The sequence below is a fragment of the Myotis lucifugus genome, unplaced genomic scaffold (genome assembly GCF_000147115.1).
Source record: "Myotis lucifugus unplaced genomic scaffold, Myoluc2.0 scaffold_111, whole genome shotgun sequence".
Taxonomy (NCBI): Eukaryota; Metazoa; Chordata; class Mammalia; order Chiroptera; family Vespertilionidae; genus Myotis; species Myotis lucifugus.
Window position 1 is genome coordinate 1,755,746 of NW_005871159.1, and position 27,704 is coordinate 1,783,449.

At 47.2% G+C, this 27,704-nt stretch overlaps 2 protein-coding genes across 7 annotated transcripts; one reads left to right on the plus strand and one right to left on the minus strand.

Moving 5' to 3' along the window:
- Positions 1-6: 6 nt before the first annotated feature.
- TFAP2B (transcription factor AP-2 beta) lies at positions 7-27,704 on the plus strand. 5 transcript variants are annotated; one of them, XM_014459625.2, is made up of 10 exons: positions 7-28; positions 1,375-1,401; positions 2,620-3,078; positions 7,818-7,878; positions 15,514-15,733; positions 17,579-17,697; positions 19,874-20,015; positions 23,015-23,274; positions 24,317-24,379; positions 25,531-27,704. In XM_014459625.2, exons 2-9 carry the CDS (start codon positions 1,375-1,377, stop codon positions 24,376-24,378), a joined length of 1,350 nt encoding a protein of 449 aa, XP_014315111.1. In that variant the 5' UTR covers positions 7-28; the 3' UTR covers position 24,379; positions 25,531-27,704. The 5 variants fall into 5 exon arrangements, with proteins under 5 accessions (XP_014315111.1, XP_006093286.1, XP_006093283.1 ...); XM_006093221.3 differs by lacking the exons at positions 7-28; positions 1,375-1,401 and adding an exon at positions 1,629-2,482; XM_006093223.3 differs by lacking the exons at positions 7-28; positions 1,375-1,401; positions 24,317-24,379 and adding an exon at positions 1,629-2,482.
- Positions 1,232-7,793, minus strand: LOC111826930. 2 transcript variants are annotated; one of them, XM_023757685.1, is made up of 3 exons: positions 7,056-7,793; positions 6,748-6,869; positions 1,232-1,606 (listed from the first exon to the last, which is right to left on the minus strand). In XM_023757685.1, exons 1-3 carry the CDS (start codon positions 7,340-7,342, stop codon positions 1,389-1,391), a joined length of 627 nt encoding a protein of 208 aa, XP_023613453.1. In that variant the 5' UTR covers positions 7,343-7,793; the 3' UTR covers positions 1,232-1,388. The 2 variants fall into 2 exon arrangements, 1 of the variants encoding a protein (XP_023613453.1); XR_002830379.1 differs by lacking the exons at positions 6,748-6,869; positions 7,056-7,793 and adding an exon at positions 6,271-6,725.

Below are 27,704 nucleotides of genomic sequence, written 5' to 3' on the forward strand. Positions count from 1 at the left end.
CTAGACGGGTTTCGGTGGGCGCGAAAAAGTAAGCACGGACATAACTCGTTCTTTGATTGTGAAGAGTAAACTGGCTAAATGATAAAGGAGGGGGGGGGCGGGGGAAGAAGGGAGGGCGAGAGGAAGAGGAAGGGGTGGCATGGAAGAGGGGAAGAGAATAAAGGGGGGAGAGGGAGAGAGAGAGAGAGAGAGAGAGAGAGAGAATATTGCAGGTATTCCCAGCTGCTAAATTTTGTGCTGAAAAATAGAGGAGAACCCGCAGCCTGGTGGAAGGAGCCCATTTAAGTTGGGAGGAAGGTTGAACTTTAACAGAAATGGCAGTCAAGCCAGTCGAACGGGTTCCTGAAATATCCGAAAAGGTTTTCTGTTGCCCCTGGCTTTGCCGGGAAAGGATAGGTTTAGTGTGCCTGAAGATTGATGGCATGTATTTTAAATTGAGGTAAAAAACACAGACTCAGTGTGTGAGCATTAAAGCGGGGACGGCTGCACGAGCCCCCGTGTCGCCTCTGTCCTCTGACACATAAGCATCATCTCCCATGTCCGGTGGATGTCCGCACACATCACTGTAAACAACAGGGCCCACCGGCTTCCTCCCCTCTCCCCTCCAAACGCTGAGACGACGCCTTCTTGTTCTGTTTTTTAATCTGCACACCAAGCACCTCGGGGCGATCACTTCTTCCCATCAGGAAAGTCCCTCTCCAGGAACCAGGACACCTCCTGCTACACCAGCCCCCTGCCATGCTCTCCCTCCCTGCCCTGTCCCAGGAAACAGAGGCTGCTGAGCGGGCGGCTGTCCCCAGCTCAGTCCACTGAAGTTCTGCCTCTTTCCTGCTAAACTTTTTCCCCCCGTCCGCCTCTGCCAGCCCCCTCGTCTGATTACATCTAGTAATTCTCCACTGAATGAACGTCATTTACAATAGTAGGGGAGCTCTGCGCTGGCTGCTGCTTCACGCTCCATTTGTCCTCCATTCTCCCTTTAAAGTACTCGTGTAATATTAATAGTCATGAATATCAATTATTATGAGGCGGTGTAGGCAAGCGGAGGGAGGAAGGGGCGCCCCAGCAGTCTGAGCCCAGCTGCGGGTGGAAGAGGACTGCTTCTGGAGCCCGGAAAAAGAAAAAAAAAAAAAGGCAGAAGGGAAAAAAAAAAAAAGGCCAAAAAGACAGCAAGAGACCGGTGAACAGCTGTGTGTGACAGGCAGTGCCAATCTTGTTTGGGGGTGGGGGGGGATTTTTTTTTTTTTTTTTGATGGCTGGCCCTGGAAACACTTCAAGCTCGGCTTCTGTGTCCAGCCCGTTTCTTTGCTGGACTCCTTGATTTTTTTTTGGAAATCATTGTTTGATTTTGAGCAGTAACCAGGCTTTTTTTTCCAGATGTTAGTCCACACCTATTCATCCATGGTGAGTTTGGATTCACGTTGTACCAGAACTGCATGCTCCCTCTCGCTGTCTCTCTGCGTCTCTCCGTCTCTGTGTGCGTGTCTCACTCTCTCTGTCTCTGTCTTCCTCGGAGCGCCTTTGGCTTGGTAATTTAGCACCATAATTGGACGAGGCTGCAGCTGCTTCTCTTGCATTGTGTGTTCTCCGTCTGAGCTCTTGGAGTCAGCTGGGGAGGGGAGGGGGGGAACCAAAGAGAAAACTTTTCATTTGCCACTGCAGTTTAGAAATTGAGGTGACTATTTCTCCAAAAAGAAACGCAGGGACTTTACCGTGGCATTTCCACAGCGGAGAGGGAGAAACTTCAACACCCTTCTCTCTCTCACAGACCTCCTCTTTTTTTTTTTTTTTTTTTTCACTTAGTTTACCACTCCAGATAGGACCAACAGGGAGTTCTGGGCTTTTTTATTTCCCCTCCTTCCAACCCCAAGTCCTTCATTTTCACACCCTGGAGTATCTAATAGCATTAGATAGAGAAAGGCAACCTTCGAAATAGCTCCTTCAAACCACAGCTCAACTTCACAGGGGCTTAGGATGTGATTCCTAATGAGATCCATTTCAATCAAACACGATTTCAATTCATCCCTCTTGGGGCGGGAGGGGGGACTGGGGACCCAGATCACACAGATTCCTCGCAGCTCCTGGAATTGTCGGGCGGTGTGGGGAGTCCCTCGGGCAGCGCCCCCCCCCCCCCAACCCGGGGTTGCCAGTGAAGGAAGAAGTTGGTTTTGAACTGGAGGAGCAGCACAGCTGACAGGGTGCAGTTTCATCTGTTGTGCTTGGGAACCCTGGCAGAGTTAGAAACAATTGCCCTAAACAGCCAGAAGAGCAAAGACGATCTGTAAGCCGGCTCTATTTTTAACGAAGGACTTGAGAACCTCACCCCATGCACAGCGATTTCCCCCTCGCCCTTTTTGCTGGCTTTGCACTCCCCACGGAAGGCTCCGATGTCGGTTGTGTGGGTGACTCTCCCCATTCCCTGCCCCCCAAAGCCTTGCCTTTGGAATTGCTGAAAATCACTCGCCCTCTGAGTCAACTTGGCCGTGTAAGTTTCAGACTCCTGCTTCCCCCGCCCCGGGAAGAAGCACTGAAGCCGGTTCTCCATTTGTCGCTTGTATTTTTTTTCTTCTTCTTCTTCCCCTTCTCTTTCCTCTCTCTCTCTCCCTTTCTCTCGGCTCCCAGGACCGGCACGATGGCGTCCCGAGCCACAGCTCTCGGCTCTCCCAGCTGGGCTCGGTGTCCCAAGGACCTTACTCGAGCGCCCCGCCGCTGTCCCACACCCCGTCGTCCGACTTCCAGCCGCCCTACTTTCCGCCCCCCTACCAGCCGCTCCCCTACCACCAGAGCCAGGACCCCTACTCCCACGTCAACGACCCCTACTCCCTGAACCCCCTGCACCAGCCCCAGCAGCACCCCTGGGGGCAACGGCAGCGGCAAGAAGTGGGTTCGGAAGCCGGCTCTCTCCTGCCCCAGCCCCGGGCCGCCTTGCCCCAGCTCTCGGGCCTCGACCCCCGGAGGGACTACCACTCGGTCCGCCGGCCCGACGTGCTGCTGCACTCGGCGCATCACGGCCTGGACGCGGGCATGGGTGACAGCCTCTCGCTGCACGGCCTCGGCCACCCCGGGATGGAAGACGTCCAGGTAACCACCACCGAACAAACGAAAATGACAGTAAATGTATCGCGAAGGCTGCGGGAGAGGGGAGCGGCGGGGGAGGGGGGCTGTCTCCTGGGGGAGGTAGGTTGCATCTTTAGGGACCCGCTGGACACAGCATGTGTAACTGTTTCTGTCTGTAGGGACGTGTGTGGCTCTCTAGTGGCGATGCCTGGAGGTCCGATTATGAAAGTAGAACCGCTAGGAATGAAATCATGAAGGAGGGAAATATATGTGTGTGTGGCTTGATCGTTTAGCATCATCAGCATCAAGGCTGGATGTGTTTGTCTCGCCTTCGCTACCGGCCCCTTCCTGTTCGCTGGTGTGTTGTGTGAGCGACCTGGGGACCCTCCCCACTGCACCGCCTCGCCCAGCCCGTCCTGGAGTGGGCCTGGCCCCAGGACTGGGCAGGTGAAGACCCAGCTGCCTAGCGGCTGGGGCTACTGCGCGGAGGCACAGGGTCCTCTGTAGGCTCAGAGGTTCTGCTGGATTTGCAAAGACTTGGCTAAGCATGACAGGGCACATTGGAAGAAAAACATGGGCTGCCTTGATCCAAGCCAGGTATCCCTTTGAATGTCCCATAACCTGCAGGTCCCTTTGCCAAGATGTTTGAATTCCAGAATCATCACCCAAGAAAGTGAATATTTGTGGGGAGACACCCAGAGAGCCACAATTCTGTTTGAGAGTCCACGAGCACAACTACTATTTGAGAGGTCCAGTTCACCTTTCGGTCCATTAAATGCCCGTGGAGCAATATTCTCCAGGTCCCTCTTCAACCCTCCCCCTCCATTAATACTCTTTCCTCCTCAATGTTACCATCCCAATGGAAAGGCATCACGTGTTTATTTCTTAAAACAAAAGGCTCAAAACACTCCCCCAACCCACACACCATCCCATCTGCAACCTACACAATGGAGCCTGATTTGGTTGAGAATACTTGATTAAACTAAACAAAGAGACATCAAAGAAATGCTTTTTAAAACCTGTCTGGGTGATTCTAAGCAGGTCTCCTTTGGCTCTTTAGTTTAAATAGTCTCCAGAAAAGATAAATATGGTTGAAAGGTATTTAATTGACACTTTGGTCTCCTTGGCATAGTTGTATACTTTGTGCATTATGGTAGGCATACCTCGGAGGCAAAGAAAAACGAAATGGGAAAGGGAAAAGGGTGCACGAGTCCTTCCTCTCTATTTTGATGAAGAAAAAAAAATGTATGCTGAACAGTTAAAATGCGGTGGCAGCATCAAATGCTGTCTGTGGGTAGTCTGTGATGGTTTACTGTTTTAAAGGAAATCAGTTATTTATTGTTTCCAAAAAATGACGGTCTCACCTGATTTGTGGCTGAATTTACCCACCGTAATAAGAATGATAGTTTTGTTGATTTAATCGAGCTTGACTGTCCCTGTCTGGAGATCATGCTCATTTCAGAATATCATATGAGAAAATATTTAATAGTTGTGGTTTTTTTAATGCATTGGGGTGATGTGTGTCTGGGGGGAAGGAGTTTTTAAATTAACCTTTCTGAGTACGGTTCAAAGTGCTAGATAATGAAAGTGGATCAGCTCATCACCATTGCTGTTGGCAGTGCTGACACTGGCTGTCACCTCACCCCCACCCTGCTGGCCAAGTGGCTCAGGTGACCCAACAGAGGAATTCCCCCCAAAGAGGGAACATATTTATTTGGTTTTAGATGTTAAAGAAAGAGATCATTGTGAGGCGCTTTGAGTGTTTGGCCAAATGTGAAGTGCGAGAGAAAAACGGGGCCAGGTCTGTGCATTTGGGAGAGCACCCCTGTCAAAGCGTGGGGTGGGCCCAGCTGCTGCAGGTGGGAACGCAGACCACAGCGGCTAAGGTAGCTCAGAGGAGAGCCGGTGCAGGCCCAGCCTCACGGGTTCCCCACCCCACCCCACCTCTGCCCAGTTCCTTCCCAGAAGCATCCCAGCCAGGAGTCCGGGGAAGTGGGGAGGCTCTGGGGACTTTGTGTGGATGATCCCTGGTGCTAAGGGTGTCGAAGGATACACCCCACACCTTTCCCAGATGGGGCCCATCTCGTGAGGTGTGCTTGTCTTGACACAGGGTAGATGACAAAGACGGGGAAGAGGAGATGTATCCAAGACCAGAGCCCAGGATCCAGAGGTTCCATTTCCAGCTTCAGGATCTGGAGCTTGGGGGGCCCAAAGTTACAGGAACCTGCTGGGTCTCAAAGTTCCCTGCAGCCAGAATGGGCTTGCTGGCGGGGTTCCACAGGCCTGGGCTGTAGTCACTGGTTCAGTCTCAAAGGCCTAGTGTGTGTTCTGGACCCTCACCCCACCCGCCAACCAGACAGATCCCGAGAGTGCTGTCTGCTGGCGGACTTCACAACCAGGGGTCCTCATCTGGCCAAGGGTTGGGGGGCTGTTGTGACACACACACACACACACACACACACACACACACACACACACTCATGGCCACCGCCCCAACCATGAGAGACGGAGGAGAGCTAATTAACCAAATGCTCCTAATATTTTTTAAATGAAACTATAAAACCCTGTCAATTTCTATTTCAATTTACTCACAGGGGCTATTAAACTAGCAAATCGCTGCTTGGGTTCTGGGTATGCTACATTTCACCCAGTGTGTGTGTGTGTGTGTGTGTGTGTGTGTGTGTGGTGTGGAAGGGGGCAGTGTTTAAAAAAAAACAACTTAGAACAAACAGCATCAGAAAGAAAGAGGGACTGAGATGACACCTCGTTTGGAGTTTGTTTAGTTACCAGGAACACCTCTTTTCTTCTTCCCATCAGTTGCTCTCTCACCTCTCATCACCTCTACCACCCATGAGTATAAACACATGAGGATGTTCGGTCAAACCTCCCAACGCGCGCGCACGCGCACCCCCCCACACAGGCGCACACACTCACTCCCACACACCCCGGTGTCTTAAAGCAACCCCTGGTATCACTTTTAACTAAAGAAGTCTAGTAATTACGAGTCTGAGTTGTTTTTCTGCGCTTCCGCATGCAGTCCTAATTAAATCTTTACGATCCTCCCTGTGACGATTAAGCGCCAGCATGCTGCGTGAATATCCTGTACAAAAACCCAGCAGGCGGCCGTAATTAGATAGAAAATCAGACAAGAGCCTTCTCATTAACTACCACAACTACCCCACGTCGCTGATGAGGCGTATATACATATTTACGTACCGACGTGAGGGTGAGGTGTGGGGGGCGCACTGGTCCGGGCGCGTGAGATCGCGGGGCTCTGCCCGCCCCCGGACACAGGCGAATGCTCTGGTCCTGCGTGGACACGTCGCCACTGTAGACACGTGGGCACAGAGAGCCGTGAATCGTGTGTGTGTGTGTGTGTGTGTGTGTGTGTGTGTGTGCGCGCGCGCGCGGTGGGGTCTCTTGAGGAGTTTCCAACAAGTTCCATGAAGTCGTGTTTTTTTTTTAAAGGCTTTTTGCTATTTCTTAAGATGTGCCTGGCATGTTGCAACTTGGAAAAACGGTTCTTACTGAGAATAACAATTTCCCTCACCTTTCCGAGAACGGAGGAGTGACTATTAAATACCCAAAGAAACAGAGTAACATGCCCCCTCCACGATTAGATCATCTCATCTCTAGTTTCGAACGCGCTGCTTGTTTGGGGCAGGCAGTCTCTCCCCTGTGAGGAGCACACACCTTGTCTGGGATGCAGCACGAGGGGGGGAGGGGAAGTGCTGTAAAAACTCCGCCTCGCTCCCGGGCCCTTTGCTTCGGACTTCTCTGTACAATGGGTGACGAATTGGTCCAAACTTAGATTCCTGTGGATCAAGGAAAGCAGTTGTCCATTTCAGAAGGACCCAGCATTTATCCTCATTGCACGCAAGGGCGGGGAAGGGAACCCACTGCTTTTGGAGGCCCAGGGATGCACAGCCAGACAGTGAGAAACCCATTCCAACAGCTCTTTCCCCTCAGAAGTGCTGCCAACACCCAGGGTGGAAACTTGCCTTCTGAGGGATGAAACTGTGGCACAGAAGATGAATGCTCTTGCCAATCGCCAGGTGCTGACTGGGAGCATCCGGGCCTCTGTGTGTCTGTGTATCTGTAGTGACTGCCTTCCTAACAGGTGTGCTTCCTGCTGGGCAGCTGGGTTGAGAGGGGAGCAAATTGTGCAGGTTCCTCCGAGGGACTGTTGTACAGCAGGAAGTTCACAGCGCTCGGGATGTGTGTGGACTACAGTGGGTGTGCGGTCCTGGTGGCTTGCAAACATGTTCCTATGTGTTGCTGTTTGCATTCCATTCCAAATTGCTCAGACTTTAATTAAAATCCCGTAATGTAAACTGTTATGTATTTGTGAAATGATTCTGGAGTTAAGATGCTCAGGGATAGAATAGAAAACTGAAATTGCTCTTACTAATATTGGTGGAAATCTTTCAGCTGTTGCCAAATTTTCACAATTCATAAGAGCAAATAATATAAACGTTTATATGTCTATGTAATATCTGTGTTGAATATAATAACTGAACCAATACCACATCCCAGATGACTTTCCCAGTTTCCTTTTTCCTCTTCTTTCATGGGAAGAATGTATAATTTGGGTGGATTTCATCTCGATGTCGATTTGGAGATAATAATGATAATAATAAAACCTCCCTTTGTGAATTAATATAAATGGAAATAACAGACACTCCAGTTTGGAATGACATGATTTATGTGTGCGATTCTTTAATATCCAGTCAATTTGAATAGTGATGTTTTTATATTCACAGTCAGTTGAAGATGCCAATAACAGCGGCATGAATCTATTGGACCAGTCTGTCATAAAAAAAGGTATGGATTATTTCCCCCCAAAAGTAACCAAAGTTCTCCTGTGCATTCATGTCTTCATGATGAGTTTTTCACTTTGGGCAATTCATTATTTTATAAGACACAAATGTTTGTTCACAATTACAGAACAGCGGCTGTCTGGGTGAAAGGGCATGTCGGGAAGAAGGAAATGGGGGGAGGAGGGAAAAACAAAACCGCAGGCAGAAACCCGGATGAGAGAGACAGAGGGACAGAGACTATTGCCATTTCTCTCCTGGTACATTTGGCAGCAATTCTAGATACTCTCTCAAATAATTGCACTACCATCATGTATGGAACTAGCTGGGAAACACTGCTTTCAAAAATGTACTATAATTATTTCATTGATAACTGGAGTTTGCTGAACTAAACCCTAGGTCATTGAGACAGTTCCCTCTCTCCTTGTTTTTGTATTTGGTTTTTTCGGTGGTACTCTGTTCCCAGGACTCTGTGTTTTATGAGTTGTTCCTTATTTTGTTTAATTGTGCCAAATGTGTTGCTAAATATGCGCATCCTGAGAAGCCGAGCCAGCCAATGCACATTTCTAAGTCTTCCTACATATGCGTTCATGATTTAGTGTGACTGTGGAATCACCCCATACTGTTAAAGGGCATGCGATATTAACAAATGTTTGCAGTCTCTTGTACAGCTGTAAGCAAAATAATTAACTAATTAAACTAATTAAATGTAATTACAATAACTCATTTCGGGCGTATTGCAGCTGCTTAATTTTTCCCCCTTCTTCTCTGACTGTCACTGAGAGAATGCGTGGCGATTAGTGTGGCTGTCGCAGGGCCCGGATGTCACTCACATGCCACAAATTTAGGAGCTTGAATGTGTAAACAGAACGATCTTTAATTATCACAAGAACTGGTGTTTGGAGATACAATTTTAACTACAGTAACCCTTTCTTATCTATGCTGGAGAAGACCTGTCCTTGTTTGGTGTCAACAAGCCCCAGCCTCAGTCATTTATGATTCCTGGGAGCCACATGACTTGCACAAAAACAATGAAAGATGTTTTGGAAAATAATCCAGAGTCGAGCTGATAGGGTAGGAGGGTTGTGAAGTGAGGATTCCAAGGAGGGTGAGGCATTCTGCATTGTCTTCTTTTACAAAAGGCAGAGAAAGTAGCTCTGAGAGGTGGGAGCTGGGAGGTGGAAGCTTAAAATGATGCCATTTGGCTTTGGAATGACGGAAGAATAGTAAGGTTTGGGGCAAAACTACTTAAGTGTTGCTTTAAATATCTCTCCCTCTCTTCTTTAGATAGTATCGTTTCTTCAGTTTTTAATGCCAGCTTTTGGGTTTGCTCCAGTGTCTGGTTGCTTAGATTTGCAACTGTGCTGACAGCTCACTTTCACCATTTCCTCTTGGGTCTTCTCTTTTGGTTAATTGCTGGTTAATGGGGGGGGGGGGGGGGCGCGGGGATGGGAGGTGTAATTCTTCATTGGCTGCTTTTGTTTCTTTTTGTTTTAGTTCCCATCCATTTTCATGGAAAGCCAGAAGCCTTAGCTCAGAGTTCCAGATCCTAGAAGCAGCATTTGGGCTGGCAGTGGGCATGCCAACCGATGACCAATCAGAAATGTTATTCATAGCCAGGCCAATAAGCATAATTGGAATTTAGCTTGCCTAACCAAAGGGAGCTGAACATATTCTCAGATGTGTGAGGCTTTCCTTTCAGGGCCTGTATGTGTTTGTCATCAGAATGTGAATATTTACGTGTGAAGGTATCTTCAGGAATAAGAAAAGGAGGATATTGACTAAAGTTACTGGTTTTGTTTTGGAAACATGCAGTACTTGTTATGGCCCTAAAAGGTTGTTGTTTTTTGTTTTTTAAAACAATGTGCATCTTAAAACATCTAAGTGGCACCCTTGTCACTTTATTGATTTAGGGGTGTGGTATGAATAGGAAGTGTTAGGTTTACTCCATTATTTAATATTTTAGGTATTTGCTTTATTACATGAAGAAAAGATCCCAATATCATATTTTTAGTTTTAGAGAGTCATGGGTGATATAGGAGTAAGTGGTTGATTGACTTTTGTAAATTACTATGTACCACTTAAAATAAGGTTATGAGTTAGTTCATTAGTTCCTTCTCTGCTCTTTGGTCTCCATCTTTGTCCCACCCCCACCCCCCACCTTTTTTGTCTCCAAAAGATTAATTTCATAAAAGAGGAGGTAAGAAAGTTTTCTGAACAAAATATTCTAAATTTCAACAACTGGCAGGGGACTCGGTTGCTTAACTTATTTTCTAATGGGCTTTTAAAGAGATTTTTAAAAATTCTACCTTGTTAGTAGAATTGCCCCAACTGGCCCAGGTTTGGGTGTCTCTGCCTGTGTTTATGAAGCCAGGAAATTTAGGTAGAAAAGATCTCTCTCTCTCTCTCTCTCTCTCTCTCTCTCAAGACACCCCACTTTTAAAATTTGACCACCCCAATTTTTCAGCCATGTTGATATCACCCCATAGATTATAGGCTAGCTCTCTCGTTATGTTTGCTATCTGGGCTTAGCTGACATTTCTGAAGTAATTTAGTTAAGAGGAAATGAGTTGTTCCCAGTAGAGAGAGCAAACGAGTGGAGTGAAGGTAGCCAGCGTGATAAATGGCTCTTTCATTTGAGGATCTCCAGAGCTCGTTTACGGCTAATTTTCTGGATTGGCCCCCTTTGAGCTATTAATGCAATCGGCAGGGACCGTGGCCCCTCTCCTCTTAGCTGCCCCATTAGAGCTCCCATTAAGCTGCCAAGTCTCAGAGTCTCAACTCCATGGCAGAAGTGGGGGGTGGAGGGTGGGAATAATGAAAGGTGCTTTTTAAACTCTCCTAATCTAAACCGGCAGAGGGTGGTTAATACGATTTGAAGGGGGCTGGTCAATGAGCAATCAATAAAGTAATAATGAGAAGGATTCGGTACATTAACAGTCTAAAAATCCAACGAGACATTAAAAAATAATTCTTAACTCAGTTCCATTAGGATTGGGAATCTGGGCTGGTTGGGGGTGGGGGTGCCCAGCTAATACCATGATCACTGCCAACATCCTACAGACTAATTTAAAAAAAAGTCTCACCTAGATTTTAAGAAAAAAAAAGGTTTTGGTGCAATCAGAGGCCAATATGCAATTGGTTTCACACCTTAGGCATCAGAAAAAAAAATGCTGGGATTTCTTGGAAAGGCTCGTGTGGCTGGAGTCCAAGGTCCAAATGTGACTGTGGGGCATTTTCGTTGGTCTTAGGGATATCCTGTTTGGTTAGTTTCAGTGTAACCTCCATTCTCTCCCTTTTCCCCGTTAGTTCTGGCCCCTTCCCCACAAAAACACCTTGATTGGTGCGGATTTTCTTTTGGGTGGGGGAGAATAGAGAATTTGCCAATTTCAAATTACAGTAGGTTCTGCTGGGATTCTTCCTTCTGACTTCAAAGGTCAAAAGGACTGAGAGTCTGAAAAGGTGTGAGTTTCCTCTCCAGCGAAGAGGTGTGCCTTTCCAGAGCTGACTTGGATCCCTCTTGACTCAAGTAGGAACTCTGAGATACATTCCAGCCACCCAGGGAGGAATCAGCGTGCATAGAATTTCAAAGCTGGGAAGGTTAGACACGCTTCGTCCACACCCCACCCCACCTCCGCCTCCGGTGTGGGAACTCAGAGAGTCGGTCAATGACTTTCTCGAGGTCCCACGCGTCGAGTAAGCCATGGGACCCAATTCAGTTTCTAGCCTCTTTAGACTTTGTCCCTAAAAGGTGCCAGCACTGGGTGTCTGCAGCTTTTCTTATGTTCCAGCTTTCTTTGTGGGAATCCTTTTATTTTTCTCTCCAGGACTTCAGTCCTCATTTTGTACAATTGTTATATATACATTTGGAATCAAATGTAGCCCTCTGGTAGACGAGAAACAATGCAAGTGTAAGGAAAGGGGTGCTCTGTTGGTGAGAAGTAATTATTTCCAGCAATGCTCAACCTCTTGGAGGCTTCCTGGTATAGTTTACATATCTAAGCCCATGTACCTTTCAGAAGGACTTAGCCCTTGAATCTATTTCTTCCCTTCTCCCCCACCAGCAGATCAGATTAAGAGGGTCTGTTTCCAGTCAAACACAAAGATCTAAAAGCTACAATTTCACACTTAAGTTGAACGGATACAGATTAAGAGCTAGCCTATTAACACTTTGGTTCTATATAGTCCACTAATAAATAATATTCCTTCTAATCATTTTTCTTCCTCTTTTTTAAATAAAACTCCAGTCACAGTAATGGACTATTATTCAGTTTTTAAACCTTTTCCTTCTCCCCAAAATAATGCAAGGGAAAGGGGAGGAGGGGAGCAAGTTTTGAGGGTGTTACATCCAGAAGTTGGCCATGCCATCCAACTGAGAACTGAAGAGAGGAAAAAAACACACACACCACAAAACAGTTTTAATGTATGCACAGAAAATTGTAAACATGTAAAGAACTGAAAGCTTCGTGCTGAGTTTTGCTATGCTCCATTTCCTTACCATTTCCTGCTGTCGCTTTAAACCTATCTTAGTCATCTCTGGGTTCCGTGAGCAGGAACAGTGTACTCATAATTACTAACAAATCAACCGGGCCCTGTTGCTCCCTGGGTTTATTGATAAACTGGAGGAAAGCAGGAGGGGAAAGACCAAGAATAAAATATGGGGTTAATCAGCTGAGCTAAGCAGGTGTGAGAGTGGAGGGGAAGGTAGATGATAACAGTGCTATGGACTTACAGGAAAGTTGGGACTAGAAATGTGTAGGCTCTAGTCTAGGTGACCAGTGCTAAGGTCCGGGTGGAAAAGAGGTTTATAACCTGAGGTTGAGAAAATACAGGATAGGACTAGGACGGGCACTTAAATTTAAAAATGGAAATATCTGACGCATGTCTGTTCAAATTAGTTGTTTATGGATAAAAACAAACAAAAAACGCCTTCCCCTTCTCCCCCAGACAGCAGTGTGCTGACAGAAGCTGACTGGATTGGTGATATTTAGGTGATAATGTATATGTGGAAAGGAAGGTACAGCCCACGGGAGGGAGCAATACACATTCCCCAAAGGAAATAGCTCTTGTCAGGTAAATCAGGCAATTAACAATAGTGAAATTAGAGGGTAAGTTATAAAGTGTCTCTAAAGGCCTGGCTCTTTAAGAGATCTGGCATCTGGGGCTGTGAGAAGCAGGTACAATTCCAATCCTCAGGAGATATATTCAGTTATCCAGGAACTAGGAACTGAACTTACTATTTTTAGACGAGTGGGGTTTCTTCTGTTAAAATATTCTAAGTAGTATTTAAATATGAAAATGTTGCTGAGTACCAAGTGTGAGATTTCTATACAGTTTATTTCTACAGCTCATGCCATGTCAAAATACAAAGGGCAATCTATATTTTGGGGGAAAGTTTCCCAAGGTGATCTAATGTCAGTTTCCATGATCATAATTTATTTGTTTATAATGCTTGAATATGAATCTGACATATGGAAATTGGAACGCTGTGAGGAATAAGATTGATTAAAACAGATGTGGATGCTGTATAAGAGAATTAAATGATAGATGGTCCCATCCCAATCGCTGTCTATTAAGTGAATTTAACTCAAATTTAATTAATACTCACACTTCAACTTTTTACTGGCTCCCTCTTAAGTGGGAAGCAGCATCACTGATGAGAATATGATGAGGGGAATGAGAAAGAAGCAAGTCCCTCTGTAACTCACCACCTCCACCACGTCAGTGCACAAGATCCACTCTGCTAGCTGACATCATTCATCTGCCCTGGGATAAAGTCTTGGACTCTGTGGATAGAGCCAGAAATCCAAAAATATCTGCTAAGCACTGGCAGAAGGGAATGCTTCAGTCCCTACACCCGCTGCCCTAGGAAAGCCCCCTTCCACAAAATCTTTGTAAAGGGCCGAATACAATTCATAGTAAATGAAAGATTTGGGACCTAACTGGCTTTTAGGAGGCTCTATCAGTGGTTCTCAACCTTCTGGCCCTTCAAATACAGTTCCTTATGTTGTGACCCAACCATAAAATTATTTTCGTTGCTACTTCATAACTGTAATGTTGCTACTGTTATGAATCGTAATGTAAATATCTGATATGCAGGATGGTCTTAGGCGACCCCTGTGAAAGGGTCATTCGACCGCCAAAGGGGTCGCGACCCACAGGTTGAGAACCGTTGCTCTAAATAATCATGAAGGTCTGAATGCTGGAATCTGTGATACAGAGAATAAGCTGTTACCAAAATATGGTGCTGGTTAGTCTGTTCGATACCAGGGAAATTATACAACTTGTTTGACATGTAGAGTTCTAGGCTCCCGATGGCAGAAAGAGCATCTCTTTCTACTACCAGGATTACAGGGTGAGGCAGAGTCCTTATTAAAGAGGGGGAACGGAAGCCTCCCTTTTCAATAAATTTCCTGGACTGGTGATCAACAGATGCTGCTTGAATATTTGGAGCCTCCTTACCCAATGGAAGAAGCTAAGGTGTAGGGCAAGTCGGGAGAAGCCGCCTGCACAGTGGCTTCGAGAGCTTGCAGAAAGCAAATGGGTTTCGGCAGTGTAGAAGTCCAAGGGAGCCAGAGTGCCAGGGAACTGGGTGGTTGACCGTTCACTGTTCCTCATTCCCAGCCTTCTGGTTCTGCTGAGCCCCGCCTCTGCCTGGGGTGCAGATGACACTGAGACAATTAAACAGAAATACAGGCTGGAGACACGGAGTGCGCCTGGGTAGCAGTGGCAACCAGCTGTCAGCTCTTATTAACTTCTGCATAAAACATACCTTGAGTGCGGTTTGTTATCAATTACTTGCCGAAATGAAACAACTGGGGCAAGGCAAGACCGCAGCTCACATGAATTAGAGTGATTGGTTGATTGATCAGGGCACCTGTTGTAAATCATAAGGGCTCCAAACAATCACAGCCGGTGCTTTATGTTAATTTGTAAACAAAATTCATGTCACTGCGGAATTGCTTTCACTGGAGAGGAGCATTTGGGTTCATTTCTAAATGAATCTGCTGTTATGATGTAGGAAAGAATGCGATTCATTTTAGAGAAATGAGCAACTCTTTGGGGCCCAGCTCCCCAGCTTGATGGTATTTATTACTTGGGCGGTCTTGGGCACAGCACCTGATGGGACCCACCCTTTTGATCCTCTCCAGTGATGACCAGGATTTGGGTCCAGCGGGAGAGGAGAGAGGGCCCCACTGCATTACCATTTTATATCATGCAGAGTGACAATCACCTTCAGGAGACAGATGAAGAAACCAGACAAGATCCATAGAGGTTCAGTGACATGTCTAAGGTCACCAAGCCAGTATGTGATGGAATAGGATTTGCCCGGTTCCCTAGCACAATCCAAACTCTGGGTTGCGTCTTTATTTATGTATGTAACGAAGGGGGCCGTGGCCAGCGACACTCCTCTGTCTGCACACACGGGGTAAATTTCCAGAGGACTGACGGCTTTTCCATTCGCTGGTACACAGTGCCCTGAACGCACCGCAGCGCCACAAACACTTCCTCCTCCAGCTTTCCGCTCAGCGCGCGTCCTGTGGCCTGGGCCCTGCGCACGCACGGACACATTCTATCAGCCGGTCACCAGGATCGAAACCCGGTCACCTTTATGGCATATATTTTTTTTCTCTCTCTCTAGTTCCGGTTCCTCCCAAATCTGTGACTTCTCTGATGATGAATAAAGATGGCTTCCTGGGAGGCATGTCCGTCAACACCGGCGAGGTGTTTTGCTCGGTTCCCGGCCGTTTGTCTCTGCTCAGTTCCACTTCAAAGTACAAAGTAACTGTGGGGGAAGTGCAGAGACGGCTCTCGCCCCCCGAATGCCTCAATGCGTCTCTCCTCGGCGGCGTCCTCAGGAGGTAAAACGCCCCCACGCTTGTTTTTATGGGGCGAGGGGGAGAGGGTTCGCGCCAAAACCGCTGGGAAGCTGGACGCGGTTGCCTAGCAACCGGGCGGCCAGAGAGCGGAGCGAGCGGGGAGTTGCAGGCCGCACGTGGTGGGGCCGGGGGCGCAATCGCCCTCTTCGGCTCACGCTCTGCAGGTCCGCGCTGCCTTGCTCGGCCACGGGGTGCTCGACCCTGGGAACCTTCCACTTTCCCAGCCCTGGCCCGCGTCCCGCTCCCTCCTAACCCCAGGACACTTCCCGGGCATGCTAGCCTGAGTGAGACCTAAAAGCTACACACACTTACCTGAAACAGAAGTTTCACGGAGCAACCCCCTTCGTACCTGCAAGGTACTCGGATCAATCTCTCTATTTTGATTAAAATGCAGTTGGCGTCTAACTTGGTCACAACCCGCTAATGCACTGTGCCCCACAGTTTGGAACACTTTGTTCTAGACTTGTGATCTTCTTTCCTCAGTGATATTACCACCAATAATAACAATGACACCGCTTAGAAGTATCAATAGTTATTCCTTGGGGCCATTAAGATACGCCCTAATAGTGGAGGAAGACAATCCGTAGGCTCCTTGTGGAAAGTTGAGGTGGCTTTTATCTTAAGCTTTAAAGCCTCCCCCAGAGTCCCTGCCAAGGCCTGAACCCTTTGGTAATGGCACTGACACGAAGGTGACATTGTATGAGGTGAACTTCTCCGGTTAGCCCATTTCAGGGGTTGGTGGCCCCCTTCTTTCTGAAAAGTGGCTGTGGGAATAGCAAGAGAGGTCAGAGTAACCGGTTCTCTTCTTGTATTTTTGCCCATACCTTAGCAGGTACAGGGAGAGCCTTGGGAGGAAGTAAGGGTGTGACCTGCGGGCTTTTCTCACTTTGAATCCTCTAGCTGTGCTCTACTTCGGTTCAGTTTTCAAGTGAGTCCTTTGAGCCCCAGAGTGTGGAAGTTTCTTTCAATCACCCCCAGGCCTTAAGCGTGTGTGTATAAAACTTGCTATGAGATTAAGTGAGATAATATAAAGTGTTTAGCACATAACTAAACTCCCTAAAGTGTTAGTTTTACTGTTGTTATGATTAGCATCACCATTAGTTTCATGTTTCTATCTTCCTTCCCCTTTTAACCCAATTCCATTTTATAGTGACTCTTTTTTAAAAAATATATATATATATTTTATTGGTTTCAGAGAGGAAGGGAGAGGGAGAGAGAGATAGAAACATCAATGATGAGAGAGAATCATTGATTGGCTGTCCCGCACTGGGCATTGAGCCCGCAACCCCGGCATATGCCTGAGTGGGAATCGAACCGGTGACCTCTTGGTTCCTGGGTCGAAGATGCTCAACCACTGAGCCACACCTGGCTGGGCTTATAGCAACTCTTGACCCCTTCCCTGCAAAGCCCACCTGTTTCAGCTAGTGCCTCCTCCTCTCTGAACCACCAGTTCTTTCCTCTTTTCTGCATGGTTGTGCTCGCCCAGTTTCTGCTCACCTAACTGGCTCCGTGACAAGGAAAGAGCTTGAGTGTGTGCAACATCTACCTTCTCTAGACCCACAACCTACACCCTAATTATTCCCATCTGCTATCATTTTTTCCTCATGAGATAAAAAAAAGAAAATGCGCAATTTTTTTTATGCCCCATATTGCAGAAATTAAGCAAACCTCAGCGAACTGTCAGCAAATAACCAAAAGGAAGGGGGGAGATGTGCTAACCTCAAGTTAAAACCTCTTCAAGCTCCACTGGGCTTTAGATTGCTAAGTCTAAACTTTGTTTCAGGAACACTCCGAGGTTAATCAGAATGTTAATTCTTGCAATTTCAGAGCCAAATCGAAAAATGGGGGGAGATCTTTGCGGGAAAGGCTAGAAAAAATCGGTTTGAATTTACCCGCGGGCAGGCGCAAAGCAGCAAATGTCACGTTACTCACCTCCCTGGTGGAAGGTAAGCAAGACGTGTGGCCATTTCACGAAGTGGCTGAGCTTAACTGTCGGCTGAAGGCTGACATTTTACACATTTCATGATTAACTGGAAATCATTGCAATGGTTGTGCCCTTATGAGTGGATGTCAAGCGACTGGTGGAGAGAGAAGTTCAAAGGTCTTTTTACTTAGAGGGAGCCAGCGATTGTAGAGAGGCCACTGGAGGTGTATAAGGGTCCCGGTGCTGTGAAGAGTACTCAGGTTCAGCCTCCAAGCCAGTGCAGGGGTCACCTCTGCTGCCAGGTGCAGGGCAGAGTGTCTGAAATACCCTCTGAACTCTGGCAAGAGTCACTGTAAATAGCAACCCATTCTATACCCCTTCTCCTTCCCGGATTTTACGTCTGAATCAGGAGTAGCAAATACATTGTCTAGTTATGAAACTATTATTACGTTCATAATTCTCAGTGGTTATTTTAAACTCATGTCACTCCCAGGGCCCTATCTCCTGCTGATTGATTACATGGGACTTATTGTTATTGAAATACAGCTTAGTAAGGCCTAGGAGAAAATTGGGTGGGGCGTGAGGAAACATGGAAGGGAGTCATGTATGATCTTCAATATAGATCCATCAGTTATGAATTAATGAACATAATTACAACAAACACATTATTATTTGCTCATCATTTTGGGGTTGGGGGTGATATTTATGGTATATAATAAAAAGGATCTTCTGAAGTCTAGAACCAGAGGATCTGCTGTTGAATTTGTGGGACAAGGAAAGGACAGAAAATACATCCAGATGGTCCTAATGGGGGAAGTTGTAGAATTTTGTCTAGAGGCTAACATGTATGTTTTTCCTTCTATTTTCATGGGTGTTAGATTATGACACTCATGTGGGGAACTGGTTTTTGGAGGACAGGGTCTTAGACTATGTAAGCAGCAACCATAAAGTCATCACATTTATAGGCACCACACTTTGCCAGCTTTAGGGCAAAGTTGCCTGGCCCAAACTTACCCTCCAGTGGCAACAGTCACCAAATATCCAGACATTTATTAGTGGTTGATTCTCAGCCTGGGGGGTTTACTTTTTGCCCTTCAGGGAATGGGTAATATCACAATCCTCATTTTGAAAAGCAGTCATGGTAATCTCAACCCAAGACAGGGATTTGGATGGAAAAGGGTGGAACTGAAATTCCAGCAGTTGGTTGGCAGTTTTCAGTTTTATGAATTGTTGCAAGCACCATTTCTGGTCTTTTGTTGTTACTGTCATAATGATGATTAAAGTAAGACATGGTCCTTAAAAATAATGTGGCTATGGGAGAATTCAATGTATTTCTTTTTCATGTTTGGGATCGTCCCTCGAACTCCTAAGGCTGTGCTTTAAAGGGTGATAATGCCTTGTTTGAGAGGGGCTTCCACAGAAGCTGGGACCTCTCAGATATCCAAGTTTTCTATAGCTGCCCTGTCACCTTTGTGCAGTCGAAAGTCCTTAAGTAGAAGGATGATAACAGGGACCTCTGAAGAGGAGAAACCGGAAACATAACTAGCTAGAAACAGACACAGACACAGAGAATAAATATTCCATTGCTGGATAGAAATACTCATATGTGTAAGATGTATATGGAATAGCATCTTTAATGTTCCATATGGGACATCTTTAATATATGTGGATATCTGCACACATGATTTGTGTTTGTATATATTGGTTACGAATAAGAGACTTTTCCTAATACAAGTATAGGAAGATACAAAAGATAACACAAAAGATAGGAAAGACTTTTATATTTATCTAAAGTGGTATAATCCTACTAAGAAGAGTGGTAGCTATCTTGCATATCCAACCTAGTGTCTATGGGCAATTGTAAAGTGGCTTCTGAATATATCGGCCCAGCTTTTCCTTAAGACAAAGCATGGGGTGTGGGAGGCCCTGAAGCTATTCAGGGAATATCTAACTAAGAAATGGCTGCAAGGATAATCAGGGAGAGACTGGAAAAAGAGGCAGGAGCAAAGTTTGTTCCATCAAGTCAATTACAGCCTGAGACTCATTTTTACTTCAGGCATCTGTCACACCTTTGCTTTTGCCTCCCAACAGCTGGCCTCTTCTGTAAATAATAAGAATTGACCTCCTAGGGAGCCCCTCCTGCCCCGGCAGGGTGAGAGGCTGGGTGCTGATGATTACCTCTGCTGCTGCTTTTGCAGGAGAAGCTGTTCATTTAGCTCGGGATTTTGGCTACATCTGCGAAACAGAGTTTCCCGCCAAAGCTGTTTCTGAATATTTGAACCGGCAGCACACAGACCCCAGCGACCTGCACTCCCGAAAGAATATGCTGCTGGCCACCAAGTGAGTGTCGCAAATCCCTGACCTCACCTGGCTTGGGGGGGAGGCGGGGAGGGGAGGGCTGGGCAGACCTCCTTTTTTTGGGCAGAGAAAGTGCTCATCCATATAAGTAGGATTGATTGGCAGCCTGTGTATTGCAGGCTTGGAAGCCCTCCCCGCTCAGCCGGTAGTTGCTCCTTCCCCCTTACCCCTCCCCCCTCCCCCCTCCCCACTCCCCCTGTTAATTATGGGCTGTGGGTTTGGGGTAGTCTCTGTCTCTTCTGTTTCCAGGTTTCTGGGGAGGATGGCTTTAGGCTTCTGAATGCAGGCTTTTCAGAGTTCTCTTCTCCAACCCTGGGGAGAGCAGGCCGATCTCTTCTCCGTGGGTCCTTGTTCCAGTTCTTCCCTGGATCCCGATGTGCACATTTCTGCCTGGGTTTCACCTCTCCCTGTCATATCCACACAGCCACGTGTGCTCACTCAGGGTGTCTGTGGGGCCCCCACGTGTGCCCATCTCTACCCGCAGCTCTAATTACTCTCTTTCCAACGTTGCTGTTTGGCATCTTCCAGAGACGTTAAATTTACTACAACTCCAGAGGGGAAAATAGTAAATCTCTGGCTAAATTTAGGTCTAGAGCTCATTTGAACTTTTACAGTGGGTTTTCTATTTATTTGATTTACTCCCGTCTTTGGCTTCCGTGTCATATTGTTGGTGTTTTATGGCCGGCTCAGGCCTGCAGTGGGCGGCGCTGCGTGCGCCCGCACGTTTCTCTCGCAGGCGCGGCCCAAGCGGCGCGCTCATTTATTTAGCGCTGGAGGACGCGGTTTGCTCCGTTGACAGCGTAATTTAAAGAAATATATGGAAGGCTGAAAAATCATTTGCTCAAATTTGTCCAGATGTTTTTGAGACGTGATTGGAATTTGATTGCCCCTTTCCGCAGGGTCAAAAAATATTAATGTCCCAGAACTTTAATTGCTTACAGACCCTGGTTTGGGCTTTGAAGATGGAAAATGTTTGACTTTTAAGCATTTGTTCTCCCCAGTTCAGAATTTCCTTATTGGCACTTCGGTAATGAGTACAAACTTAAGGAAAGACTTGAACCATCTCTTCCAACGATCAAAACCTGGCACCCACCCTATTTTTAGAAGGGTTTCCTCTGATATTAACAGTAGCAATAGAATAGATCTTTGTCAGTAAATTGCCCTCCTACCCCTTGCCTTATGTCTGGTGTGTGTGTGTGTGTGGGGGGGGGGGGAGACCAGTGATGCTTTATAAAGGTAGTAAAGGTACTGGGGGGGGGGGAATAAAACCAAACGTATAAATTCGATGACAGGATTCCACAAACCACTCTGTCACCTCCCTAAGGAATGCTTGGAACTTCCCCCCTTGGGGCTTCTCTTAGGCCAGCACTTCTTAACCTGGGTTGAGTCTCAAAACCATCTGGGAGCTTTATCAAGAAATTTGTTTCCTTTTTTTTTTCTTTATTGGATCAAGATATTTTTGTGTGTGGACCTAGCCCAAAGCCCCCTGAATTGGATTGGAATCAGTGGGTGTTCATTTGACCCCCACGATGCTTCTGGGATACCTCGGGTTTAAGAACGGCCCTATTTAGGTCAGAACTGGTACATGTTTCTTCTTTGGTGTGAGAATGTATGTGTGCATTTTGAATGGAAAAACCAGAAGAAAGGGGGTGGAGAAAGGGTGTGGAGAGAGGATGTTAGCCCCCAGCCCTAAAACAAAAAACCTTTCATATTTGGTGGTGGGGGGGGGGGGCGGGGGGGGGTATTCTCCACCCAGGTTCGCCATTACTCCTCCTGGGGGTAATCTGGGAGGGGACGCCCAAGGGTCACTCCCATTAGCCTCCAGGTACCTGCCTGCATTACCTGTTGGCCAGGCCAGGTGTCACCAGGTGGCGGGTTATCCCAAGAGGGCCTGGGGCTGGAATTCTGTTGTTTTTCATTTCTCACCACCCCGGCTAGCTCTGGTGGAGGAATGAGGCTGATGGAATGAGCCTGCCAGTGGGTAAAAGGCTGTGGCCTTTGGGCGCCATGCCTCTGACTGCCAGCAGAGCCAAGCCATGGGACCTGCCGGGCTAAATTCCTCCTGCCCACCTCCAATATGAAAAATTTTTCAAATAAGCTCAATCTGTAGTGAGGCCCACAGGGTTTTTAAGGCTGGGAGATTCCTCTAAATTGTAGGTGCCTTGAGGAAATAAAAAGAAAAAACCTTCAACAAATAAAAATCTACCCCTCCCAGTGTCTTAACCATCTACCTTGAGGATTTATTTAAACAGTGTCGGAATCCTTTTATATTGACGACAATTGTGTTGTACAAAGGTTTTCAGTCACCCACACTTGAAAGGAAAAAAAAAAGGAGGGGGGGGGGCTGGAAAAATACCTCCCTTCCCAAATACTGCAGGTAAACAGATTTTTGCTTTGAACGGAATCAGCATTCTCTTCTGCAATAAACAGTTGCTTGCCCTGGGCCATGCAAGGCTCCAGCAATCTGCTTCTGTGCCAGGGACAGGCGTGTGGCCCAGGGGCTGAAATCTTTCAGGGCTTTTTGAGCCTGATAACCAAGAGGTTGGAGAGGCAGGGGAAAGGAGGAGGGAAGGAGGGGGGAAGGGTTTTTAAAAGAACAGCCAGGTGAGAGCTAAAAATGGCTGAATATTCAAAATCAATCGCTAAAGCCTAGCAGATTTCTCAAAGCAGTTACGCAGTCCTGGAACGAAGGGGGGAAAAAAAAAGACTGGAGGGAGGGGGTGGGAGGAGGATAGGCGGTGGGATGCAAGGGGTGTATACTCTCTCGCCACCCCCGCTTTCCTTCCAGTCCCAGCTGCTCTAGAAGGGCGAGCGCTGGGAAAGGAAACAGAGCGGAATCGCTCACATTAGCCTCGCTCCCCGGCTGGCTCTACGGTGACCGGGCGCCTGTGGGCTTGTGTGAGCATCTCCTTTCTAATGTCAATGACAACGACACGAAGGGTGATTTTTTTTTTTCCTGCTCCTCTCCCACTCCTTTGCAGGCAACTTTGTAAAGAATTTACAGATCTGTTGGCGCAGGACCGGACGCCGATTGGGAACAGCCGGCCCAGCCCCATCCTGGAGCCGGGGATCCAGAGCTGCCTCACGCACTTCAGCCTCATCACGCACGGCTTCGGCGCGCCGGCCATTTGCGCGGCGCTCACGGCCCTGCAGAACTATCTCACCGAGGCGCTCAAAGGCATGGACAAGATGTTCTTGAACAACACCGCCACTAACAGGCACACGTCTGGGGAAGGCCCAGGTAGTAAAACTGGCGACAAGGAGGAGAAACACAGGAAATGAAAAATTAAAAAAAGGAAAAAAATGTTTTAAATACAAAAGGAAAACAGGAAAAAAATTAATTTTAGCTTTAAAATACTGGATTGGCTTTGGAAGAATTATATTAGGTAGAATACATATGCAATCAAAATTAAAACAGAACAGCTAAGTAACTTAAAAACTGAGGCGTACCACGGAGCAACAGTATCGGTTCTCAGTGTCTATTGCAAGATACACTTGGAGACAACCGTCCGGATTTTCCACTTCGGTTCTTTTCGAGCTTAGTCATACTGATAATAAAAGAAAACCATGTTTTCCCCCCCATCCCCTTTGGAAAAATAAACATAAGACTAAACATGAGAAAACGCTAACTTATTGGAAGAAAATCGGAGAAACTGTTGGTGTCAGTGCTTTGACAGCTGGTTGACTGAATCGCACGAACTTTTTAATTTTTGATATATTTTTAGGAAACTGTCTCGCGAGTCCCCGCCCTTCCCCCCTCACCTCGCCCTTCTCCCAACTACCCTTTTCTATTCTGCCCTCCCTCCCTCCCTCCCTCCCTCCCTCGAGCTGTCACGGGAGTCTGCCGGGATGAACGAGAGTGTGGTTAGGCCTTTTGCATTGTGTTTCAGGCCCCTCGGCCCCCCTGCCCCACCCCAGCGTTTCAAACTCACCGGTGCGGGCTCCGGGCCAGCCGCTTGCCTACTTAGGGAGGGCGGGGTGGGAGGCCATCGGAGATGCAGGCGGCGGTGGCTGCAGCTTCTGGTACCCGCCCTGAGCCAAATCCGGACCAATAGGTTGATTCAGACTCATCATCAGTTCTTTTCAGAAATGTTACTAGTTCCCAGCCTTGCCAGCATCGGCATACAGAGAATCTTGCGTTTGTTATATTTGTGTCATCTACCAATTTTAAGAATAATAGTAAAAAAAAAAAAACCAACCCACACCACAATATGAATACGTTGATTAGTATGTAATTCCTTCGGAGGGGTATGTACCATTTCATTCTCTTCTGTTTTCCAAAGCTTTGCCCGCATGGTTTATGAGCTTCTTCAAAGAGGACTGGGGCTTCCTACACAATCTATAAGGTACAGAGAAAAAAAAAATCCGATCCCTTTTTAATCAAAGCCTGTGTGTCAGGATTCTGCAGGGGCACTTCTTTAAAGAAGCTCAAAGGGAATAATTTAGAAAGTGGCCAATAAGAGATGGAAGCAGCTCTGAGTCTAGTTGCTAACAGATACCTCATTGTGGAATTCTGTGGAACGGCTGAACTGCAAAACGAATGTTAGGGGAGAGGAGTAAGGGTTCTTGGAGCCCCCTATTTTAACAGTACTGCCCTGCCTTTAAAATGGGTTCTATTTCCTTGGGCTCTTTGGCGACTGCTATGTTAGCCGGCAGAGAAGCAGCGTTGGGAATGTCGTGGGGTGGAGAGTGGGGGCAAGCTCCCATGTTTCAGCAACAATTGCTTTCTTACAAGATGCTTTATGAATGAGGCACTCTCCCTCTCCCAGGCGTGCGCTTGTTTTGGTATATGATGCTAAAATAATGCAAAGTGAAAGGAGATGTATTTCAGCTTTGAATTTCACCGTCTGGATATACAGTACTGGGGCTATTCCCAGTGGATACAGTTTCATGCATTTAAGATCTCTCTCTCCTGGCAGCCCCTCTCCTTTCTTGAGTTTTATCTGCGCATTATCTGGAAATAAGATCTGGAACCCATTGTCCCCACCCTCCCCAAAGCGGTGGGAAGTCCCCTGGGGAGGGGTGGGTGAGGTAGTTCTCTGAATTTAGTATCCATACAGACACCTCTTTATACAAAGTAGACTTTAGGACCTTTGCAATATTCCAGTTAGGACCCTCTGGGACGCTCAGTTCTGCCGCCAGGGTGGGTCTTGGCCTCGGAAGGTTGAAGGGCTGCGTTTAGGAAGCTGCTGAGAGCTTTGTGCAGACATTTTTTATGGGGGAGGGAGTTAGGGAGCTGGTTTCAGGTCACCAGGAGGGCCCAAGCAAGGGTTAATGTGACACTGCCAGCTCCTTCGGGGGGCTCAGCCCTAGAAGAGTGGAAGGAGTACCAAGGCCGGGAACTAGACCTTAGGGAGAGTTATGTAGACACTCCATCTCTCCCCAGCTCAGAAGCCTGCGCCTTGGTCCCAGGGCCTGGCCGCTGGTATTAGATGTATTCTGATTGCCAAAGGCCAGGAGAAACCACACTGAAAACCATCGTCTCCTTTCCTTGCAGGGCAACGCGCCCCACGCGTGTGACGTGCGAGAGACGCGATGGACGCGCCTTGCTCTTACTGTGCAGGTCCTGAGAGCGCGTGGGCCACTCGCGCCCAGTCGTGTTGAGGACATAGAATCAGCCGCTGGAGGGGCCGCGGGCCGCCTGGGCCCTTCCCGCTCTCGGTCTCATCTTAAGGGCTAAGGCGACCGAGATAGCCCCACTCTCCAGTAGGTAATGGGGAGGCGTCCTGGGGGCTGCAGGCGGGCAGGGGTCTCAGCACGGCCTAGGCGCTTTGCTCCCAGCGGCCACCCAGGGCGCCTGCTCCTGGAGGGCGGCGAGTGGCCTAGAACTGTCCAGGGAACCGGAGTTTCCCCCACCTTTGCTAGGACGAAAACTCTCTCCATCCTCAGGCTCCAGAAGCGGGTGACGGAATAGGAATGGTCTTACTTGGCTGCGCAGGCTTCCGTGGTCCTGCACCCTCGTTCCCAAGTCCCTCCCACGCCCCACCCAGGAGGGCTGGATGCGCGTCTCCTCCGCCCCCAACCCGGGGTGGAGACAGCCCTGGCCCCCTCGCCCTTTTGCACTTCTTTCCTGTGCCACCCCGCCCCCTTGCTTTCCTTAGCCAGGCCCGCTATGTTTATCTGGTAATTGAGTTATTAGAAGATTGGGTTTCCTCGGGCCCATAAATCAATAAACAGGATTAACGCAAGAGTTTGCCTTTTTTTAAAGCGAGCTTTTCTGAGTTTTGTTTTCAAACCAAACAGGTGAGTTGCAGCTCTCCCCCCACCCTGCTCTCTAGACAATTTTATCAGGTCCCGGCCTCCTCCCTGATGCTCGGGCCCAAACCAAAAGCACTAAAGATAGAAAGGAGCAGTCAGGCCGCAGCCCGCGGCCCCACACACTTTCCACTTTGCAAGTTCCTTTGGAGTTTCTAACGATTTTCCCGACCATTCTCCATTCTCGTCCACCTGCCTCTTCCTATAGGAATTGTCAGTCTCAGGGGCGCTTCCCCACCTGCCCCGCAAATAGTGGCTCTGGTTCTGGGTGAGCATCCCATCTCAAAGTGATCTTGAACTTCTCCCCCAAACTCGGAAGGTACCCCACCCCTGCCCTGCCCCAATTATCTTGAACTTTCTTTCCCCCTCTCTGGATCCATACCTTAGCTTTCTCCACCCCCCACATAAAGAACCGAAGAGGCTTTTCAGAGATTGGGGGCTGTTTTATTTTCTTTGGCCACTGGAAACTACTTTCTCTCGAGCAATTATTTCATATCCTAAGAAAACGTTGGTCGAATGGAAAACCTGAAACCCCAAACTTATCTACACACTGTCTGTCCGGTACAAAGCCTTACTTAAAATGGCAACTTGTTCCTCCTTGGAGTGTTTATAGAGAATTTGTCATCACATCTGATATCCTGGAAGGGTAATACATTACATGGAAAGGAAATAACCTTAAACCGTCTGATGTTGCCTCAAGAGCCCACACAGTGTTTCCCCTCCTGTGCTGATGTATGTTAAATTATGGGGGAGGGGGGGGGAAGAAAAGAAAAAATATATCAAAATTAGTTTTCTTTTCTTTTTAAAAGCGGAACAAGAACTATTCTTTAAAGGTCAAAATTGACTCCTCTGCTGAGTTGGTCTCTAATTCACTAACATAGTTTTTGCCACATAACTTCAATCTGTTGACTCTTCGGGGGAAGGGCGCGGGAGGGTGTCCATGTTAAGTTTGTATATATTTATTTATGCTTAATTTAATGGGAATGTGTAAATATGGCGAGCAAGTAGTTTGGGATTATTTATCTGTGAATCTATACCTCTGTGAATGGGTGGTTAAAAAAAAAACACAAAAAACCCGCTTGACCCTAGATAGAATCCTATCTGACTTTTTCTGTTCTTTATAGACAAGCTGTTATGGTAATGGGTAGAAATTGGTTTATTGTCCAGTGTTGATCTGATTTACATAAATAAAAAGATCGTTGTGTTTTTGTTGTGTTTTCATCCTCAGTTTCTTGAATATGGAAATTGTTTAATTCAGAAATTAACAGACAGAAAACTCCAACCCTAGCCAAGAGGTTTTTGTCCCCCCTCACCAAAACACAGGCAATGTCTTTGTTACATCATAAATACAATAAATTTCGCTTCTCAGAAAAACTGACACTTTTGTTTTCAGTAGAGGTGTTTTAAAATTCCAAA

Coding starts and splice junctions, on each gene's coding strand:
- TFAP2B (XM_006093221.3), top strand. CDS start 2,324: ATGCACAGCGATTTCCCCCTCGCCCTTTTTGCTGGCTTTGCACTCCCC. Junction 3,079..7,817: donor CCGGGATGGAAGACGTCCAG/GTAACCACCACC, acceptor TTATATTCACAG/TCAGTTGAAGATGCCAATAA. Junction 7,879..15,513: donor CCAGTCTGTCATAAAAAAAG/GTATGGATTATT, acceptor CTCTCTCTCTAG/TTCCGGTTCCTCCCAAATCT.
- LOC111826930 (XM_023757685.1), bottom strand. CDS start 7,342: ATGCAAACAGCAACACATAGGAACATGTTTGCAAGCCACCAGGACCGC. Junction 6,870..7,055: donor ACAGTTTCATCCCTCAGAAG/GCAAGTTTCCAC, acceptor CTTGATCCACAG/GAATCTAAGTTTGGACCAAT. Junction 1,607..6,747: donor CGTGCTGCATCCCAGACAAG/GTGTGTGCTCCT, acceptor TCCCCTCCCCAG/CTGACTCCAAGAGCTCAGAC.